This window comes from Mus musculus, chromosome X (assembly GCF_000001635.26).
Source record: "Mus musculus strain C57BL/6J chromosome X, GRCm38.p6 C57BL/6J".
Taxonomy (NCBI): domain Eukaryota; kingdom Metazoa; phylum Chordata; class Mammalia; order Rodentia; family Muridae; genus Mus; species Mus musculus.
The window spans coordinates 56,885,836-56,908,041 of record NC_000086.7 but is presented as its reverse complement, the minus strand read 5'-3'; the positions used below and the strand labels follow the sequence as shown (position 1 = coordinate 56,908,041).

Genomic DNA, 22,206 nt, shown 5'->3' with positions numbered 1-22,206 from the left:
TTGTATTGATCCATGGTAAGCAGAAGCTTGGGTTTGTGTATTTCAGAAAACTTCCTATTGAACCTTTCAGATGCAAAGCCCTTTTTCTATCTATCATTTTTCTCCATAAAATTAGTAATGAAGACTCAAATCTTTATTCATTGAAAATCACAGAATTTTAGCCCACTTACTGATTGCGTTGTTTGGGGTTTTTTTGGTGTTTAGGGTTTTAAGTTCTTTCTATATTCTTGATCGTAACTTCTGGCAGGGATATAATGAAGATTTTTCTCTCATTGTAGGAGTTACCTCATTCTTGACAGGTTCCTTTGCAAAGCCTTTTAATTTCTAACTACCTAATCTGCCAGTTCTGAACAATATTTCCTGAGCTATTAGAGTCCTTTTCAGAAATGTCCTCCTTACCCCTATTATCTTGAGTGTTTTCCCTCTGCTTTCCTTCAACAGCCAATAAGCACATGAAAACCTGCTCAGTATCTTTAGGGAAAAGCGAATTAAAACCATACAGATCTTGTCTCACCCCAGTCATGATTTCAATAACTGAGAAAACAAGTATCAGGTAATGTTGTCGAGGGTATGGAGGAAAAGGAACATTAACACAACTCTTGGTAAAAATGCAAACTGGCCCAGGCACTATGAAAATCAGTATAGAGGAATGGAAGTATATATACTATACAACCCAGCTCTGCCATGCGTAGGTATATACCTGAAAGAATCTGAGTCAGCATATACAGACACATCTGCACACCCATATTTACCATAGCACTATTTATAACAGCAAAGCTATGGAATAAGCCTAGGTGCCTGCCAACTGTTGGATGAATAAAGAAAATATCCTACATGTGCATAATGGAGTTTTATTCATCCATAAAGAAGAACTATGCCCTTTGCTGATAAATGGATGCAGCCAGAGATCATCATGCTGAATGAAATAAGTAAGACAGAGAAAGACAAACACGAAACATTTTCTCTCATTAGTGGGTCCTAGAAGAAAAGAATAGATAAAAAAAATTATATGCATCTATATACATATATATGCAATAAAAGATAAAGAGAAACTGGGAGAAGGAAAGAGAATAGAGGGAGAGAGAAAGAGGAAGAACTAGCACCCCTAAAGGCATGTCCCCCAAATATGTCAAAGCCAAGAGAAAGAATTGCAAAGACTGTACTCAAAATAACCAAAGAGAACCAACCAGTGATAATACTAAAAAGCTGAGTTCTACAAATGCTGAACAGCACAAAAAACAGCAATCATCCAAATAGCTCAAGATATACATTTCAGAGGAGGGCATCACACTGCTACACTAAAACATTACAGTGAACTTGCTAGCCCAGGAATGGAAACCCAATGGGGAGCTCAAATTACAGCCATTCCCTGAAACAATATCCACCTTAAACTTGTTCCTAGCTCCAATAAAAACCAATCAAATATCAATAGCTCTTTAAAACAGGAATCTGCTAAGAATGGGGGATTGATATAGCAGTCGGTGGGGGGGGAAATTTTGCATCAAAAAGATTGAATGGGAGATTTGATTTTCCTGACATATAGGAACCCAAACTTCCATGGTTAAAATAGAGCAATATAAGAAGCGTTATTTTCCAGGAAATCTCTGGTATTTTCAACTGCTAAGTCTAGCAATCTGTGACAATGGGGTAACGAACATGTTCAGGGTCATTAGTGTGCAATGTGAGCTGACTGTGAACATAAACTGTTTCAATAATTTCATTGATGCTCTTAATCCACGTGTACTTTGTGTTTTATTAAATTAAGCAGTGCAGACTTTCCCTATAGCCGTCATTCCAGAGACGTTAAATGTACAGGACTTCCACTTCATCAGTCTGCCTCTTTTCTCCTTGGGATAAAGAATTTTTTTCTTATGGCCTCTAAATGGTATACTTATCGCCATTGAATATAATGTCTGTCCTGCTCAGAAATAAAATTTCACAAGTGATTGAGGCAACTACAATGCTAACAATGTCAGCTCCATCATTTTGGTACATGCTGTCTACACACACACACACACACACACACAGAGAGAGAGAGAGAGAGAGAGAGAGGCTTCTACTTCCCGAGAACTAGTATTAAAGGAAAGGCACATTTATTAACTGAACAAGATGACATAGACTCACTTTTCCCTGCACCTCAACACTAAGAAGAACTAACTACAAACAATCCCTTTGGGGGGTTAAATGACCCCATTCACAAGGGTCCCATATAAGATATCCTGCATATCAGACATTTACATTACAATTCACAACCATAGGAAAATTACAGTTATAAAGTAGCAACGAAGTAGCAACGAAATAATTTTATGGTTGGAGTCACTACAACATGAGGAGCTGTATAAAAGGGTCACATGAGGAACTGTATTAGGAACATAAAACTACAACAGGAATTAAGGAGTATCTGAACTAAGATTTAAGAGAGCAAGCCAGGTCATCACCTACCACCTCATCATCCAGACAAACAAGCTTTTCTTTTCTTTTTCTTTCTTTTTTTCTTTCTGTTTGCTAAAAGCTCCCTTTTTTAAGTAGATAATGCAGTCACATGGTTCAAATAGGTTTTTAGCAACAGAATATACTCCAAGTAGGTTTACTCTCCTTCTGAATCAAATAGGAGGCTCTCTACCATCAGCTAAGGAAAGTATCTGGGCGTCTTGCTACCAATAAGCAGCCAAAAAACAGCTCTCTGCTCCTGCCAGGACTGAGTTCCCTTGACTCATCAGTAGACACTGGTTAATAGTACCTGGTCCCGGAAGACTTTTTCTCCCATTTCGCCAAGAGTGTCTATACCCATAGAGAAACACAAACCCCAAAAGAGAGGACCGATAGAGCCAAGAGCTCCCCTAGGCAGCCTCTTTGTCTCTGTAGCCCTGAGCTTTTTCTCCCCATTCAGAGACAAGAAGCAACTAACAGGGACCCAGGAGCAGCATGCGGCCTGGCCCAGGGAGCTTGATGGAAGGTTTCCCTTTTCGCTCAGAGACACAGAGAAAGCTAAATCAAGAGACATCACCAAAATCATAGCACCGCCCAACCCCATTGTGAGATAATCTGGACACCCTTCCTGAGCAGGACCTTTATGTTTCTCCAACAGCCAGCAGCACCAGGGACCAGTGGGGACACTGAGTCACAAAATAAACAATGTAATAAATAAAATAATAATAATAATAAATAAATAATCATAATAATTATTAATAATAATAAATATAAATAAACAAAGTAACACTGCAGAGGCTCTAGAATTTAATCTGTAGTTAGAAGTATAGCCCATAAAGGTAGATTAAGACTTGAGTGCTAAACAGCTGCCTGCTGAAATTAATTTTTTTAATAAGACCCAGACTCTCCTCACATTGACAAAACATCCAGAACACAAACCCAATTAGAACGAGAAAAGACAATCAAGTCATACTAACACCAAGAGGAACCAGATGTTGGAACTATCTGACAAAGATGTTTATTGAATTTTATTGCCAAGATTTTATTGCACAAAGTAGTGGCTTTCATCATAACATTTTCATGCATGCATATAATGTACATTAATAATATTTGCTCCTTCCTTTATTACACGCCTTTACCCCACCCCTATCTGAGACTGCTCCTCTTTTTTAATAGTCCCCTTCTGTTTTCATCTGTTCCATTTTCTAGATTCCACCCATGAGCAAAAAGCATGCTATATTCAGTTTTGTCAGTCTGGCTTATTCTGCCTAATGTGACAATACAAAAACCTTTAACAAAATATTAGCAGCCTAAATGTGGCAGTCTGTAGAAGTTCTATACCATGGTCGAGTAGTGCTAGATACAGATGTGGAAGGCTTGTTAAACCCTGGGCAATCAACCAGCATAATCCACCATCTCAACAAGTTAAGGAAGATGCTATGCTCTTACCAATCAATGCATAGAAAGCATTTGACAAAATCTCACATCCGTTCATGATAAAAATCTCAGTGTGGGTAAGGAACAGAAGGGATTTGCAACGACTTGAAAAGAGAATTATTAAGAAGCTCTCAGCAGGGGACAGAGAGCTAGATAGCTCAGAGGTTAAGAACACTAGCTGCTCTCCCAGAGAACCCAAGTTCCATTCCCAGCTCATAACTAATTAATCTGCAACTCTACTTCCAGGGGACCCAACTCTTGCTTCTGGCCTCTGGGAGCACTGGGCACCCAAATAGTACACAGTCATACACACAGGAAAAACACATTCCAATACAAAGAAAATTTTAAAAGAAAAGATACCTAAAACCAACATCTTTCAGGTGCTTCTCTGCCATTCGGTATTCCTCAGGTGAGAATTCTTTGTTCAGTTCTGAGCCCCATTTTTTAAGGGGGTTATTTGATTTTCTGAGGTCTACCTTCTTGAGTTCTTTATATATGTTGGATATTAGTCCCCTATCTGATTTAGGATAGGTAAAGATCCTTTCCCAGTCTGTTGGTGGTCTTTTTGTCTTATAGACAGTGTCTTTTGCCTTGCAGAAACTTTGGAGTTTCATTAGGTCCCATTTGTCAATTCTCGATCTTACAGCACAAGCCATTGCTGTTCTGTTCAGGAATTTTTCCCCTGTGCCCATATCTTCAAGGCTTTTCCCCACTTTCTCCTCTATAAGTTTCAGTGTCTCTGGTTTTATGTGAAGTTCCTTGATCCACTTAGATTTGACCTTAGTACAAGGAGATAAGTATGGATCGATTCGCATTCTTCTACATGATAACAACCAGTTGTGCCAGCACCAATTGTTGAAAATGCTGTCTTTCTTCCACTGGATGGTTTTGACTCCCTTGTCGAAGATCAAGTGACCATAGTAGGAAAAAAAAAAAAAAAAAAAAAAAAAAAAAAAAAAAAGAAAGATAGCTTTCTAGATTTCAGCATTTGATGTTAAATAAACTGAATATTTATGAGACAATTAGAAAATATGTTTCGTAGCTGATATTTCAGCATCAGGGCATAAAAAAAAAAAAAAAAAAAAAAAAAAAAAAAAAAAAAAAAAACCAACATCATCTATAACGGTGAAAGACTGGATGTTTTCCCATTAAGATTGGGAATAAGGCAAAAGTCTCACTACATTCATTTAAAGCAACATAAGCAAAAGAAACAACAAGCTCTAGAGTCCCCGGCTAGAAGTCTTCAGACTTAGCCTCCAAACAGTGATCCATCAAAAAATAAGTTGATAAATTACACTTTTTCACAACTGGAAGCTTCAGACCTGTGAAAACCCTCATTAAAGATACTTCTTCAATTCTATGGATCAGAAGTCCTTTTCAGAGTAGTTACTTTCAAAGTATGTATCCAACAATTACTGGAATATATAAAGAACTTTGGAAACTAAGTTGGGTGGCTGGGGAAGGAGAGCAGGTCTGGGAATAATAGGTGGGGATGGGATGGATATGATCAAAACACGTTGTATGAAATTCTCAAAGAACTAATAAAATTCAACAAATACCAGTTTTTAAAAACTAAGTGGCAAAACAAACAACTGCCCCAACTCTACTTAAAAAAGCAAAAGATAAGGACATTTAACAAACAGATGTCAAGTACAGGGAAAGGATGTTGAACATCATCGGGCATCAAGAAAATACAAATCAAGGACTGGAGAGATAGCTCAACAGTTGAGAGCGCTGACTGCTCTTCTGAAAGTCCTGAGTTCAAATCCCAGCAACCATATGGTGGCTCACAACCATCTGTAATAAGATCTGATGCGCTCTTCTGGTGTGTCTGAAGATAGCTACAGTGTACTTACATATAACAATAAATAAATCTTTGGGCCAGAGGGAGCAGGGCTGGAGCAAGCAGAGGTCCTGAGTTTGGTTCCCAGCAGCCACAGGATGGCTCATAACCATCTGTACAACTACACTGTACTCATATACATTGAATAAATAAATCTTTTTTAAAAATAAAGAAAATACAAATCAAAACTTCCATGAAATATCACTACACGTTTAGAAACATAATTTATATAGGCAGCATGAAATGCTGGCAAGGAAGCAGAGAAACTGGGTTACTCTGCCACTGTGGGTAGGAATGACCATCCACCTGATCACCAGTTCCTTATAAAACTAAACCTGCAACTACCAATTGCTGCACAAGGTGCACTAAGCACTGAACCACAGAGGAACAAAAACTTTGATTGATACAAACCCTATACAAAATAGTCATAACCTTTTTTGTAATAGCCCCAAATTGGAATCAGTCCAGGTATTTTCTGCAAGTCCACAGGCTAGGGGAACATTTGTAAACCATCTGCATCATCTACAATGAAAAGAAACAATGAATACACATAACCACCTACTCTGCAGACAGGCTGTGGGGGGAGGGTCGCACTTTAAGGACTACATGCTGCAGAATCACATTCATGGATTTTGGGGGGTTGTTTTTTCAACTTTGTTTGTTTGTTTGTTTGTTTGTTTGTTTCTGTGTATGTGTGCTTTGTCTGCATGAAAGTATGTCCCCGACATGCATACCCAGTACCCTCACAGGCCAGAAGAGGGCAGGGGACTCCCCATAACTGGAGTTACAAATGGTTTATGAGCTGTGAGGTGAGCACTGGGAACCAAATCTAGGTCCTATGGAAGAGCAGCCTGCTCTCTTAAAAGCTGAGCCATCTCTCAAACCCCATATTTTTATGTTTTAAGTTGATAAAAATTTAGAAATATAGGTCATCATCATCAAACGACAGGGACTTGATAAAAATGTGTGTGGAGGTCAAGGAAGGACAGGAGCTGTGTTACAGTAATTAAAAGTCCAGCATGAGGAAGGTCTACGATATAAAAACTACTCAAACTTGACTCTAATGGTGCACATATAAATATGTACTGTGTAACTAAAGAAATCTGAAAATTATTGATCCATTATAGCAACATCAGTATCCCTTTTCTTATACTGAGGTCTTAGATAATGTTGCCATGAAGGTAAATAAGGAATCTTCAACTGCACTGCAATCTGCAATCCTTTCATTAAAATTCTTGGTTAAAAACAAAGCAAAGGGTGAGGTTGCGAAGATGGCTCCATGACTTAAAGCACTGGCTGCTCTTCTAGAGAACCCACACTCAATTCCCAGTACCCACATGGCTGCTCACGACCATCTGAAACTCTAGTCCCAGGGGATCCAATGCCCTCTTCAGCCCTCCTTGGTCATTAGGCATGCCCCTGGTAACAGAAATACGTTTGCACAAAATGCCATATACATAAAACAAACAAATAACTTAAAAAGAACGAAGCGAATACCAGGTTTTTTATTGCCCAGATACTATAGCAATATCAAATATCCTCTTGCACTGCAGGAACCCGAAAATCCATGGGATCCAGCCTCCCTATTTTGCCACCTTCATTCTGTTTCCTTTTACAACCAAGTGATCACTTCATAAATTGTATACATGAGCCTCACTGTATGGTAAGGTAGACATGATCCATGCAAATTCACAGGGACCCATGGGCTTAATTGCCATTTGCTCTTTCACTCTAGATTAAATTTTGTTAGTATAATCATTTGGAGCTGGAGACCAGAGGTATAGAGCAGCTGAATATTTATGAGGCATTTTGTGGCAGATGTACCTGCCAACAGAATATTAAGTAGAACATTTACTAAGATACCAAATTCTGGTTGTGATTTGGATATATCAACTCATATTAAATCTGTGTGTTGTTCTAGCACACATTCTGCATCTGGCTTTTCTTTCAATCACGACCTCTGTAAATATAATTCAATGTGTTGATTAGATTTGTGAGAACTAATGGTGACCAGAAACTGCCACAAACAGATTTGCCCATGAGGTATGAAAATCCAAAGTGACTATCTTTGAATAATAAGAAACTGTGTTGCCAAAATTGTGCTTGATTTCAGTTTTCAAGTAAGGAAATGGAAAAAAAAAGAATCTTGTGTGAGAGAGACGGGCTACAGATTCCATCTATGAATCTATAGAATGTCACCCTGTGCAGGAGAATATCAATAAGGGAGGTCAAAGTGAACTACAAACTCTTCATGCTTATCGTTCCTGATGAAAAACGAGGACAGCAGAAAGAATTGATGTACAAGGGCAAGACCAAATTGTCTGTTAGCTCTAGAGCCCATCACCACAGAATTGTCCACATGAGAACTGTTAATTGGATAGAGGGATTAATAGTGAGCCAAACAAAGGCCTTTAGAAAGTACACTGACAATACAATCCATCTCTGCATATTTCAAGAATGGACAGTTCGTAAAATAATCCAAGGCAGCTGGAGTGTTCTATCAATTAATAAAGCTCAACAAATCAATGCTTCCACAGCTGGAGGACTGCTCTGCTTTTAATAGACTGGAGATTTCCCAAGATGGACTCTATTCATATAATTTCATTCTGTTCAATAGAGGGGATTTCTCAAATACATAACTAAGAGGAATTTGATTTCTGTGTCTTTGGAAGACTCATTGTCTTCATACATTCACGCTTTAGAACAAATTCTTTTATGCATCGTGTGTCTGAATGGAAATTAAGAGAACTGAAGTTTGTCATTGGTGCTCAGTGGTTGCTTCAAGGATTTCTGTCACCACTTATTACTTTAAAAAATCATGGAACTTTGGTGAAAGGAAAAAACTAGAAGCAAACGTTAGTCAGATGATGTGAATTTGTGGGTCCTTACTCTATGATATCCTTCAATAGCCTATTCCTCAAAATTATCAGGGATTTCTATATTTTCTGAAATTGAAATATCACCAATCTGCACTGGTAAATCAAATATATACACACACACACATATATATATGCATGAGACTATCTAATGATCTCAATAGTGAAAAATAAAATATTTGTGTCTAAACCAAATTTCTTTGTCTGCATGTGTGTCTAACAATTGATATTTTTGAAGTGAGTCACTTAGGATAAGGGTTGAACTTAAAGGATATTTTACTTAGATTAATACTTTTGTATATTTATTTCCTGTGTGTATTTACTAATTTTGCCTGAAGAGGTATATTATTTTTAGTTAATGTTAATAAAAATAACTGGCAAACTGGTAAGCTCAATAAAACTACAAAAGCTCACATGCTTTTTCTGAGGAGGTGTTCTAAAAAATTTCAAGCCTACGTATACTGAGATGCATACATGCATGAGGAAATTGGTTGCGGCATCATTTGTAGCTGAAACATTAAAGCAATTTAAATATACATCAATTGTAGGTCAACTAAATAAATTACATTATAAATATATATACCGTGCAATATGGACAGTTCCAAAAATAGATTTAAGTGTCCTTTTATGCCCATGATAATACTGTCAAGTCAAGTTGTAGAACAATATGTAGTTTTACATATATACATATATATAATTTTTTGAATGATACATACCAATACCATATGTACTTATATGCACCATAAAATATACTTTAAGAATAGAAATCTCTGTGGAAAAACTGAAAGGGTAAGTTTTGCTTTGTATCTTTTTGTATTGTTAAAATATATTTTATTCACAACCATGTATATTGCATTGTGAAATTTTTTAAAATAAAGAAAGAAGCTTCAATCTCCCCCAGAAATAAATTTGTAATTCCTAGCACCTTTACTATTATTATTTATCACCATGCTGTTTAAATATTCCTGTGTTATCTTCAACTGTCGTGAATACTTGTTCATTAAACCCAGAATAGGGTTCATGGTTTTCTGTTGCATGTTCCCCCAAAGCCTTGTTCTCATGAATATAAATATATATGTATATATTTTTATGTGTAAATAGATTTATTGAGATTTGTAACCTAGTAATATGCTCATTAAAATTATTTTAAGGGTCATAATCATTCTATGGATCGTAAATAGCAATTTATTAGACAAAAGCTAAAGCTAGGCAGGTTGCAATCACTCATATTTATCCACCATTTTCCTAGCTGTCATATGGTCAAAACAGAAATAAAAGGCATTTTATGCTATTACCCTGCCTTTAATGATAAGGATGGCAGTGACTCAAGGCTGCTTGCCAAATTTCCACAGGTAGGTTATGAGCACCAGAAAGTCCCTGTAAAGGAAGTCCCTAAGACCCTATAAGCTTGCAGTGGGCAGCACAGAGTCGCCTTAAACCAGTGGTCCTCAACCTGTGGGTCAAGACCCCTTGGGGAAGTGTCAAATGACCTTTGCACAGGGCCACCTAAGACCACTAGAAAACACGGATATTTACATTACATTATTTCATAACAGTAGCAAAATGACAGTTATGAAGCAGCAATGAAATAATTTTCTAGTGTTGGGGGTCACCACACTATGAAGACTGTATTAAAGGGTTGTAGTATGAGGAAGGTTGAGAACCAATGCTTTGGATGGTTTTGCATGGTGTGGGAATGCAAGGTACATGGAGACCTTGTGTCTAGACACAGATCTGTTCAAACGCCAGCCACAGCCACTTACATGACCTTTTTCTCATCTATAAAATGCCTTGACCTTGGTAAGAACTTAGTAAAAGGCAGCAACCAATATTAGAATAGACTGGAAGCCAGAGCCTCTGTCTTCGGGGGAGGGGGAGAAATCTGCTTTTGAGGACCTCAAGGGCTTTTTCAATTCAGTCTAGGTTACTCTGGCCCTCAGGTTAGGACCTTCTATTCAAAGGTTAAGAAAGAACACTTGTAGAAACATGAATAGTAGAAAGAACATTCTCTACTCTTACTTAATTATCATTTCCGATAATGTTTTTCTTCTGTTTGTTATGTTGGATTTTTTTTTTTTTTTTTGGTTTTTCGAGACAGGGTTTCTCTGTGTAGCCCTGGCTGTCCTGGAACTCACTCTGTAGACCAGGCTGGCCTCGAACTCAGAAATCCGCCTGCCTCTGCCTCCCGAGTGCTGGGACTAAAGGCGTGCGCCACCACGCCCGGCATGTTGGAATATTTTATCCACAAGGACTCAATCAGCCCAAGATGATTGGTTGTATATTAAAAAGTGTCCAGGAGAGAAAAATAAGTGGGGGTTTGTACAGCACCTTGCCAGTAATTAGACTTGGTTACTTATCAGACATATGGCACATGAGGACAAGGCTACATTATGTTTTCAAAGGCTTCTGTAAAGTTTGTGTGTTTCTAAGGGCTAGACTTCTGGTTCCTTAGAACAAAGGTAAAGTTACTTTAAACTACATTGTGTAAGCTATTCAGGCTTGATATCTCAATGTATAACTCGGTTTTGACATTAGAGTGAGGTATAACTAGTCTCCTATATTTGGAAGGCCTCAAAAAAGAGGTAGACTGAACAAAACAAGACAAGAACAAAATCAGTGTCTTCAGCTAAAATCGTAAAGAATAGCTTTTCTATCCTTCCATACTTGTCTCAACACAACAAAAACCCAGTGCAATGTGTTTCTGTCTTTAACTCAATTAGCACGCAGACAGTTGGCAAAAGCATATCCCCACAACATGCTAAAGCATTCCTGGGTTTAGACCTAGGCACCATTCTTTCTGTAACTGGTCCCCAAAATCAAAAGAACAAAACATACATTTCTAGAAATGTGGAGAATTCTATTGTCACTGACAACCTGCACTTCAAGTCTGCTGCTGTTGCTCATGATAGAAACTAAAAGGAAAATGGCATTGTATCGAGAAAAGATAGGGAAATGTGTGTGTGTGTGTGTGTCTGTACACACACACACACACACACACACACACACATATATATATATATATATATATATATATATATACACACACATATATATATATCCAAAAAGACTTTGACTAACATCATTAAACCAATAAAAGAATAAATTATCACATGTATATATGATATATATATATGATATATATATGTCTTCATCAGAAAGAACCAGGACTCCTTGGAAAAATGACTAATTCTTAGGCTGAACATACACAAAAAAAAATATGAAATGAACCTTCAGTGTTCCCAGAAAGCCAGAAAATGTGAAAAGAATGATGGAATGTGTCAAAGAGACAGGAGCCAGATTGAAGGGCTCCCACTGGCCAAATATGGAACAATTAATTGTCATATCGAAATAAACAATACTAACAGGTGGAAACCTAATGAATAAAATTTGAATCTATAATTTCATGCGTACACAAATGAACACAAATTAATTAAATAATTTGGAAGAAGTCTCCCTTAAATAGAATAAACACGAGCTAATGTGAAACTTTAACATCATCATTTACAACCATCATAGTTGTGAGTGACCTAAGCAAGAGCCATGAGTATAATGGAAACTACTGGATGGAAGCCATCCAGGAGGATATTTCCATTGTCTCCAAACACCTCCATAGAATTTAATAATTGAAAAGAAAAATGACAACACATATCCAGTGACAAAATCTGGCAGATATCAAAGTCAAGTGAGCACATTTATCATTATGGGGACAATTTGGACCCATGTTTCTGCTAATATGAAAAACACATTACCATCACTTTTGCAGTATTTTTATCAAAACTGCACAGCTGGAATCTAGTTACAAAAAAGTAGACAAATCCAAACTAAGACATGGTCTACAAACAACTGGACTACGTAATAGAAATGCCTAGATTTAAAAAAATAAAAGTGAAAGGCTGGGAGGCAAGTAGACTTGGTAGCTAGATCTTAGGCCAAATAACATGATTGGCTAAATTTTAAGATCAGCTAGAAATTAAATGTTAATGTTGTATCCCTGTTAAAATGTTTTATTTTGTTCTTTGTGATATGGTTAAAACAGTCTCTTATCCTTAGGGAGCATACACTGAGATAAATGGTAGTAATTAGGAATTATGCCTTCTTCTTATAATCAAACAACTCAAAAACAAATAGGGGGTATGATACGGAGCCTCTGTGTGTGTGTGTGTGTGTGTGTGTGTGTGTGTGTGTGTGTGCGCGCGTGTGTGTGTGTTTTACAGACAGAGATGCAGAGAAAGAGAGAGAGAGGAAAGAATGCATAGCAGGAAAATTAAAGAGCAAGATGAGGATGGGAGAATGGCAAAGCATGTGCATGCAAAGGGTTAGCCATCAACAAGTGTGAGTAACTAGTCTATAGATTTTCTTGTTCTTATACATTTTCCGTGAGTTTGAAGTTATATTAAAACAAAGGGGGAAAGAAAATAAGTGTTTTCTCTACATCAAAAAGCAAGTGGCAAAATTGTGGGAACCTGGGCACCTTAAAGGAAGGCAGAGCCTTGATCTAGGAATGGCTAATTTCACCCTTATTTGTGAGCAGAGCTGTGATATACCAATTCTACTCTTGCTGAGGGGGAAAAAAAGTGAAGTTACTCACAGCAGCGCAGTCTCCTGTCAACAGTTGGACTTATCTTGTGGATGAGCCAAACATCATCTTCCCAACTAACTACATTTCCATAGAAACATGTCATAAACTCCTCATTTTCCAGGATGCGGTCCCAGAGCTGAAAGTAATACAGGCTGCTTGTAAAGCGAGGTATCACAGTTTTAATCTGACCCTCTCCATTCCTGGGAAAGTGTCCCAAGACCAAAGTCCCATTAGGAGACAGTCTGTGTGGCTGATCCATTATTGCAAGTATCCTTTCTTTGTTCCGGAAGAGCTCTAATCTGCCCTTCACACCATCCCATACCAAGCACAGGGTATGCCAATGAAATGGAATCAGGTGATAACTGACATAGAAGGTCTTGCCAAAGCTGTACAGTATCAGCTGCTGATGGTCTCCTGCGAGTCCAAGGTCTACATCTTCTCTGCCCAGGAGAGTGTTATTAGTAATGTAGATGAAGGCCATCCAGTAATGTGAGCTGTTAGTCATCGATATCAGATCAATACATGCTGTGAGTCGGCTGAGTTCGGGCATCGTGTAGGTCAGGCTGACATATGCCTTGCCTTCTCCATAAAAATCAAGCCTTTTTCCTTTCAATGAAAGTGAATCTGTCCAAATTTGGAGAAAAGAAGAAGAAAACAAATGAAATTTCAGTTAATTTTTTTCTATCATCTTTGGCAGTATAGTCAAATTGTACAATAAAATTATGAGTCAATCTTGGTGCAAATAAGGAAATAGTAGATACACAAAAATCATCTCTATTTGACATTGACATTGATGTGTGATTCTTTTGGCAGAAGAATCTCTCTCTAATTCTATTTTTCCTGGGATAATATGAAAAGTTAGCTTAGTGTCCCCCAAGCACACACCAGCTGAACAGTTTGAAGACATAGTTGGAAGTTCACGGTGGAGAAGGCCAAGGAAAGGCGGCCCAGACTTCAAATTTGCCACACAATCCTCCTGCATATAATCAAGAGAGAATTATTTCCACCCACCTAACTGCCTTATTACATTCATGATGCAATAGCAATTTGTTTCTCCAATGCCTTTTTCTGAGCCAAATTACGGATTTCGTCTGCCTCTTGAGACTGCTTCTCACTGAAAGACCCTGACAAAGGATTGTGAGCTGCATAGCTGGACAGCACAGAAGCTCTGGGGTGTCTGCAGGGTATCAGAGACAGTAGATATGTCTCTACCCAAGGGCATCCTTCCATATCCTTCCTAAGGCCCATGTTGACTTCAAGACATTCACAGAACCAGTTGCAGACAGCATGGAAGACCTGGCGCTGGCATTCACCAGCTTTCTGACTTTGGCCTCAGTGTTTGCTTCAGAAACAAAGAAGATTTGGAGTGAAAGGGTTGTATATCTGCCTTTACAAGGACCAGATAACCCCTACCTTGAAGGTCTTTTAAGATTATTTGAAGATTAAGTGAGATAGTATTCACGAAGTTTTCTTAAACATCCCTGAAACATCTCATTGGTACTCTTTTTTTTTTATTTATTTTTCTACAATTGTTCTTTGACCAAAGTTTCCATTATCCTCTCTTATCAATTTTCTCCTCTCAACAAATCCTTTCTTCCAAAGTTCCTTCCTTACTTTCCTGTCTATTTTTTGTGAATCTACTCCACTGAATAAAGGTTGCATGCATGAGTATGTGGGATATATTTGCCCAAGTGGGGACAATGTACCAGTGGTTACACCACTGGGGAATTCAACTCACTCTCTATATAACTTAAACAGTCTTATAACTGTTCTGGGAAGAGGAAGGTCTTATGAGCCCTTCCTCCATCTGTGATGGAGCTTTAATGGGCCCGGTCTTATGTAGGTCAACACTGCCTCTCTGAGTTCATAGGTGTAACTTCCACACCATGTTCAGAAGACAGTATTTCACAACTCCTTCCCATCATCCTGCTCTTACATTCTACCTCCTTTTCCACAATGCTCCCTGAGCCTGTGGGCTCATCCTCACATCTCTACCCTATCCCTCACTGTTCTGGGAATGTAACTATGTGCTACCATACCCTGCTCAAGCTGTGGTACATACTTCCACACATCCTTAGCTTGCATGTGTATACATACACACATTATCATTTGCATATGCACACGTACACATACACTGAACCTACATGCAGGAACTCCTATTGTTACCAGCTTACGTGTTCATACTATCTTATCATCATATGACTAATAAATTATTAAAGCCACAAGATGAAAATCACCATGAAGTCAAGGTATCAGTTATTGTTAGTTAACATTGTTTTGTTCTGTTGTTGTTATTGTTCAGCTCAATAAAATGATATCAAATTATTTAAGAATGCCATTTATGGTTTATTTAGGGTTTATTTAGCCCTTTAAAAAGAATGTATCAGGAAGTGGGGATTTAGCTCAGTGGTAGAATAGTTGCAGTCCCTAGGTTTGGTCCTCAACTCTGAAAAAACTAAAAAGAGGTGAAAAGAATGAATCATAGTCTTATATGTCCTCTGAGGGCCTCTTCGCTCTTTAATTCACTAATACAAAGCCAGTTATCAGATGAAATGAATGATCAACTTACAAAATCAGAAATATAAAGACTAACGTTATGAAAAAGTATACCATTTCACTATTTCAAGCATATTAAAAGAATGATGCACCATTTTTTTTCTAGTAGGCCAATTTTTCCTAACTATTTTCTTTTGAGTTAAGGTCTTGGTATACAGACCAAGGTGCTCAGGCTGGCCTCACAATCGTCCTCACATCTCTACCCTATCCCTCACTGTTCTGGGAATGTAACTATGTGCTACCATACCCTGCTCTAGACAAGCTAAAATTTTTAAAAGTTGAGAATACCTAGTATTGACAAGCCTGTGGGGAAATGAGTCATTCTTCCATGCTGCTTGTGGGAGGGCCAATTAAGAAGCATTTTTGAAGAGCAATTTGTGAATGTCTATGACAATTTTTATTGTGTATAATTGCACATATACTTTTGACCTTGCAATTCCAGTTCTATTAGTTTATTCTAGACAAATATACATAGACACAGGTACAAGCATATATTGTTGTGGTCATGGGATTTCTTAGTTTGAACAACTTCATGCTTGTATACAATATGTTGTGATCACATTCCACCTCAGTACCCTGTCTCAACCCCTCCCTAGTCCTGTCAACCCTCTTCTTTCCAACTCGTTCCCTTCATACCCTCTCCTTCCTTTCTTCCTCCCTTTTTATCTACAAGCCATTTGCAGGTAATTGCAGCTGTTCTATGGTCATGATTGTATGGTTCATGTCATACCCAGAATCTTAACTTCACTCCTCTCCAGCCTCTAGCTCCCTTAGCATTTCCAGTCTTTCATCCATGATGTTCCCTGGGATTTGGAGGGGGTGACACAAATACCATATTTAGAGCTGAGCATCTCTCAATGGTCACTTTTTCTCAACAGTTACTCAAACCTGCAAGGATATGTATGGAAGCAGTATTGCTAACAAAGGAAATTATAAGTCTCTGGATGTACCAAATAATGACTAGTAATGTAACCTCTATGCAACAGAGTATGAAAACACGAGGTAGACTTGTGTAGTCACAGACTTTTCAATGCTGAGTAGTTTGTGAAATGGACTGAAGTGTATATATATCATGATGGCACATGCCTTTAATCCCAGCACTCAAGAGGCAGAACCAAGTGGTTCTCTGTAAATCAAGGCCACTTTGATCTACATAGCAAGTTTCAAGCCCTCCAGAGTCACAGTGAATCCCTGTCTCAACAAAAGATGTGTTAAAAGATCTGAAAGAACACACATTAATTTTAAAATTATTATCTAAATTGAGATTCTTGGGGATTTTTATTTTCTATTCTACTTATTACATGAATATCTTCATATTTTAAACAATATTTATGCAATTAATGATCACTTATAATCAGGAAACTAGAGATAGATGGCTGGTTTAATGGAGGGATGGATAGATGATAGATAGATAGATAGATAGATAGATAGATAGATAGATAGACAGACAGATCATTGTGGCTTTTCTTGGAATTCTGTAGACTTTACTTAAATGTGAGTATAGTGTGGTGTACAGTCAAAAATGCTACACTGTGTTCTAGTTCTTTCTTCTCCTACCACCTTGGGCAGGGGCAATTAATGCATATAAAGCTTTCAGGGAGGTTTCTGGCAGATAGTGAGTGCTATACAAATAAATGTTAAACAAACAAATCTTCTCACTTCTTTTTTTAAAAGATTTATTTATTTATTTATTTTTATGTATATGAGTACACTGTAGCTATACAGATGGTTATGAGCCATCATGTGGTTGCTGGTAATTGAATTCAGGACCTCTACTTGCTCTGGCCCTGCTCGCTCTGGTCCAAAGATTTATTTATTATTATATCTAAGTACACTGTAGCTGTCTTCAGATACACCAGAAGAGGGTGTCAGATCCCATTACAGGTGGTTGTGAGCCACCATGTGGTTGCTGGGATTTGAACTCAGGACCTTCAGAAGAGCAGTCAGTGCTCTTACCCGCTGAGCCATCTCTCCAGCCCCCCTGTTACTTCTTTATGCTTCCTTTTTACATGGCAAGATGAGAATAAGAATTACCAGACCTGGAAGGTGGGTGGAACATCATAAAAGATGATGTAGTGCTAACATTTAGGTGATTGGTGTGATAATGTTCACAAACAGTGAAGCACTTTGTAGATGTCAAGTGCAGTGTCTTCTGCAACTTCTCCTGCACTCATCTGAGCCCTCTTTCTACCTCCAGGCTTCTGGCAGGGTTCAGAGGAGGCAGGACTACGACAAAGTGAACAGGGCTTTGGCCCTTCTGTTTCACTAAGCAGGCAGCCTTTTCCAGTGGGTCTCTCAAGGGCCTGCTTCAAAGGCCACTTGTGTCTTTGCATATCATTTTGCTGTGCATTGCAGATGTCTGCTTGGATGCTGCCATCTGTTCCCTGGCGATTCTCAAGTCCACATTGCATGATCGTTCCCCAAAGTGTCTTCTCTCTAGATCTGCATTTGTGTCTAGTTACCTTTATATACCCTTTGCTTTCACTCTAAACTCCATTTGTTGGCTTTCTTACAGAGAGGGGGTGGTTTGTTTCTATCATAATGGTGATATTTTGCTTTATTTTTTACATGAGTGGTTATTTTGCCTGTGCATATATTCATAAACCAGGTGCATGCTCAGTACCTGCAGAAGTCAGAAGAGGGCATCCAAACCCCTGGTACTGGAGTTACAAATGGTTGTGTGTTATCGTGTCATCATGACTTGAACCCAAGTCCTCTGGAATAGCAGCATGTGCTCTTGGCCCAGAGCACTCTGTCTAGCCCTGTACTGGTTGTTAGTTTAAAGGAATAGTGAAAGTCATCTGAAAATCAAAAGATGAGACCAAAGTCAGCTAGAAAGCCCTGCCAGCAAGAGGCAGGTGCTATTGATATGTTGGTATATTTCCTCTGACTTGATTTCTCTATGTGAGGGTTTTCCTTGTTCTGGCTCCTTGCTTTTTCCGCTTAACATTATAGCATAAGCATGTTCTACTTTAAGAAAAACTCATCAGAAGCCTGATGAGAGTAGCTATTGTGTTCACTGCAGGGAGCAGCAGGCATCATTTTATTTGTACTGGAAATTTCACCAGTTTCAAGTGTAGAATTTCAGAGGCATTTAACATGCTCATGTTAGTATACAACCAGCATCTTGTTTCAGAGTTTCCCTCAACCCAATAGAAAACTTGTACCCACCAAGAAGTGGGTCTATCTTCCCCAGGCTCCTGGTAACTTGTAAGCTGATTTCTATCTCTATGGATTTGCCAGTTCTGGGTAATTCAGTTGGCTAGTTAGTATTAAACATCAACTTGACATAGTCTAAAATCACCTGGGAAGAGTCTCAATTAAGGAATTATCTAGTTGTTGGTTGACATAGGAAAACCCAGCCCATTCTGGGCGGCACCACTTCCTAGGCAGGGGAAAGCTAGCAATAAGAAGCAGGCAGGTAACACAGATGCTCTTCACTTCTGCTCTTCAACTGTGGCTGAGCTGTGACTGGCTGCTTACGCTCCTGTCTTATTTCCCCAAAATGATGGAATATTTTGAAATTTGTGAGTCAAACAAACCCTTTCCTCCATTAAGTTGGATGTTTTTCAGAGTATTTTATCACAGTAACAAAAATGAAATTACAATATTCAATCGTACAGTATGTGGCTTCTTATGTCTAACTTTCTTTCTTTAATATATTGTAGCATGTAGTGGTACCCCTCCCCCATGGTTGAATACCATACCATTATATGGATATTATATTTTCTTGATTAACTCATCTGTCAGCTTTCCATCTTTACCTATTACTAACAGTATTTTTATGATATTTATCAGTCATTTGGTGTCAATAAAATATTTTTAACTTTTTCTGTGCCATTCGTTTTGCTGCAATTCATTCAGTGCTATTCATCTTGGTTTTGTTTTGAAATTTTTAGATTTTGTTTATGTTTTGTTTGGAGACTGGGTTTCCATATACAGCCTAGAGTGGCCTTGAACTCATGATGCTCCTGACTCAGCTTCTCATATGCAAGGATCACAGGTGTACACTACCAGCATGATTATTGTATGCCATTCATTTTGTTCCAGCACATTTGTGTTTCTTTTGGAATTCCTGGGCAATACAGTAATTTTATGTTTAGTTCTGTTTAATATAAGTAGCCAAATTAATACAAACAGTTAAACAGTAGTTATACTTAATATAAACAGAGAAACTGTTTTTCAGAACAATCATTTTCAAAATTGCACCATTTTACATTCCTACTAGCAATGTACAAGGGTTTCAATTTCTCTACACCCTCAGTAGTATTTGAGTTATTATTATCAATTTCAGAGGTATGAAATAGTATCTCATTGTGGGTTTGATTTGCATTTGCTAATGATTAATAACATGAATTATTTCTTCATATTCTCCTCAGATACTTCCATATCTTCTTTGGAGAAATATCTATTAGGTCCATTATCCATATTTAATTGAATAGTTTAAATTAAACTAAGCATTTGTTATCTCTTATGAATACTAGGCCATTATCAGACATGAACTGCAGATGTAGTGTTTTATTTTGGTGGTTTCCCCATAATGTCTTTGGATACAATTTTTATCTTTGTATCTTTGGATATAGTTTTAAGTGTTGATTAAATCCAACTTACCAATTTTGACTTTGTTATTGGTGTTTATGATCTTGATGTCCTTTCTTTTTTTTTTTTTTTCCATTTTTTATTAGGTATTTAGCTCATTTACATTTCCAATGCTATACCAAAAGTCCCCCTTACCCACCCACCCCCACTCTCCTACCCACCCACTCCCCCCCTTTGGCCCTGGCGTTCCCCTGTACCGGGGCACACAAAGTCTGCGTGTCCAATGGGCCTCTCTTTCCAGTGATGGCCGACTAGGCCATCTTTTGATACATATGCAGCTAGAGTCAAGAGCTCAGGGGTACTGGTTAGTTCATAATGTTGTTCCACCTATAGGGTTGAAGATCCCTTTAGCTCCTTGGGTACTTTCTCTAGCTCCTCCATTGGGAGCCCTGTGATCCATCCATTAGCTGACTGTGAGCATCCACTTCTGTGTTTGCTAGGCCCCGGCATAGTCTCACAAGAGACAGCTACATCTGGGTCCTTTCAGTAAAATCTTGCTAGTGTATGCAATGGTGTCAGCATTTGGAAGCTGATTATGGGGTGGATCCCTGGATAAGACAGTCTCTACATGGTCCATCCTTTCATCTCAGCTCCATACTTTGTTTCTGTAACTCCTTCCATGGGTGTTTTGTTCCCACTTCTAAGGAGGGGCATAGTGTCCACACTTCAGTCTTCATTTTTCTTGAGTTTCATGTGTTTAGGAAATTGTATCTTATATCGTGGGTATCCTAGGTTTTGGGCTAGTATCCACTTATCAGTGAGTACATATTGTGTGAGTTCCTTTGTGATTGTGTTACCTCACTCAGGATGATGCTCTCCAGGTCCATCCATTTGGCTAGGAATTTCATAAATTCATTCTTTTTAATAGCTGAGTAGTACTCCATTGTGTAGATGTACCACATTTTCTGTATCCATTCCTCTGTTGAGGGGCATCTGGGTTCTTTCCAGTTTCTGGCTATTATAAATAAGGCTGCTATGAACATAGTGGGGCATGTGTCCTTCTTACCAGTTGGGGCTTCTTCTGGATATATGCCCAGGAGAGGTATTGCTGGATCCTCCGGTAGTACTATGTCCAATTTTCTGAGGAACCGCCAGACTGATTTCCAGAGTGGTTGTACAAGCCTGCAATCCCACCAACAATGGAGGAGTGTTCCTCTTTCTCCACATCCTCGCCAGCATCTGCTGTCACCTGAATTTTTGATCTTAGCCATTCTCACTGGTGTGAGGTGGAATCTCAGGGTTGTTTTGATTTGTATTTCCCTGATGATTAAGGATGTTGAACATTTTTTCAGGTGCTTCTCTGCCATTCGGTATTCCTCAGGTGAGAATTCTTTGTTCAGTTCTGAGCCCCATTTTTTAAGGGGGTTATTTGATTTTCTGAGGTCCACCTTCTTGAGTTCTTTATATATGTTGGATATTAGTCCCCTATCTGATTTAGGATAGGTAAAGATCCTTTCCCAGTCTGTTGGTGGTCTTTTTGTCTTATAGACAGTGTCTTTTGCCTTGCAGAAACTTTGGAGTTTCATTAGGTCCCATTTGTCAATTCTCGATCTTACAGCACAAGCCATTGCTGTTCTGTTCAGGAATTTTTCCCCTGTGCCCATATCTTCAAGGCTTTTCCCCACTTTCTCCTCTATAAGTTTCAGTGTCTCTGGTTTTATGTGAAGTTCCTTGATCCACTTAGATTTGACCTTAGTACAAGGAGATAAGTATGGATCAATTCGCATTCTTCTACATGATAACAACCAGTTGTGCCAGCACCAATTGTTGAAAATGCTGTCTTTCTTCCACTGGATGGTTTGGCTCCCTTGTCAAAGATCAAGTGACCATAGGTGTGTGGGTTCATTTCTGGGTCTTCAATTCTATTCCATTGGTCCACTTGTCTG

The 22,206-nt window shown here is 38.4% G+C and overlaps 1 protein-coding gene across 1 annotated transcript in view; it reads right to left on the bottom strand.

Annotated features, from left to right (window-relative positions):
- Adgrg4 (adhesion G protein-coupled receptor G4) overlaps positions 1-13,808 on the bottom strand; it is an 86,126-nt gene extending 72,318 nt beyond the window's left edge. The window contains exon 1 of the mRNA NM_001362885.1: positions 13,175-13,808. Within this exon, the coding sequence (NP_001349814.1) occupies positions 13,175-13,715 (541 nt within the window). The 5' untranslated portion in view covers positions 13,716-13,808. The remainder of the gene's footprint in view (positions 1-13,174) is intronic.
- Between the last annotated feature and the right edge of the window lie 8,398 nt (positions 13,809-22,206).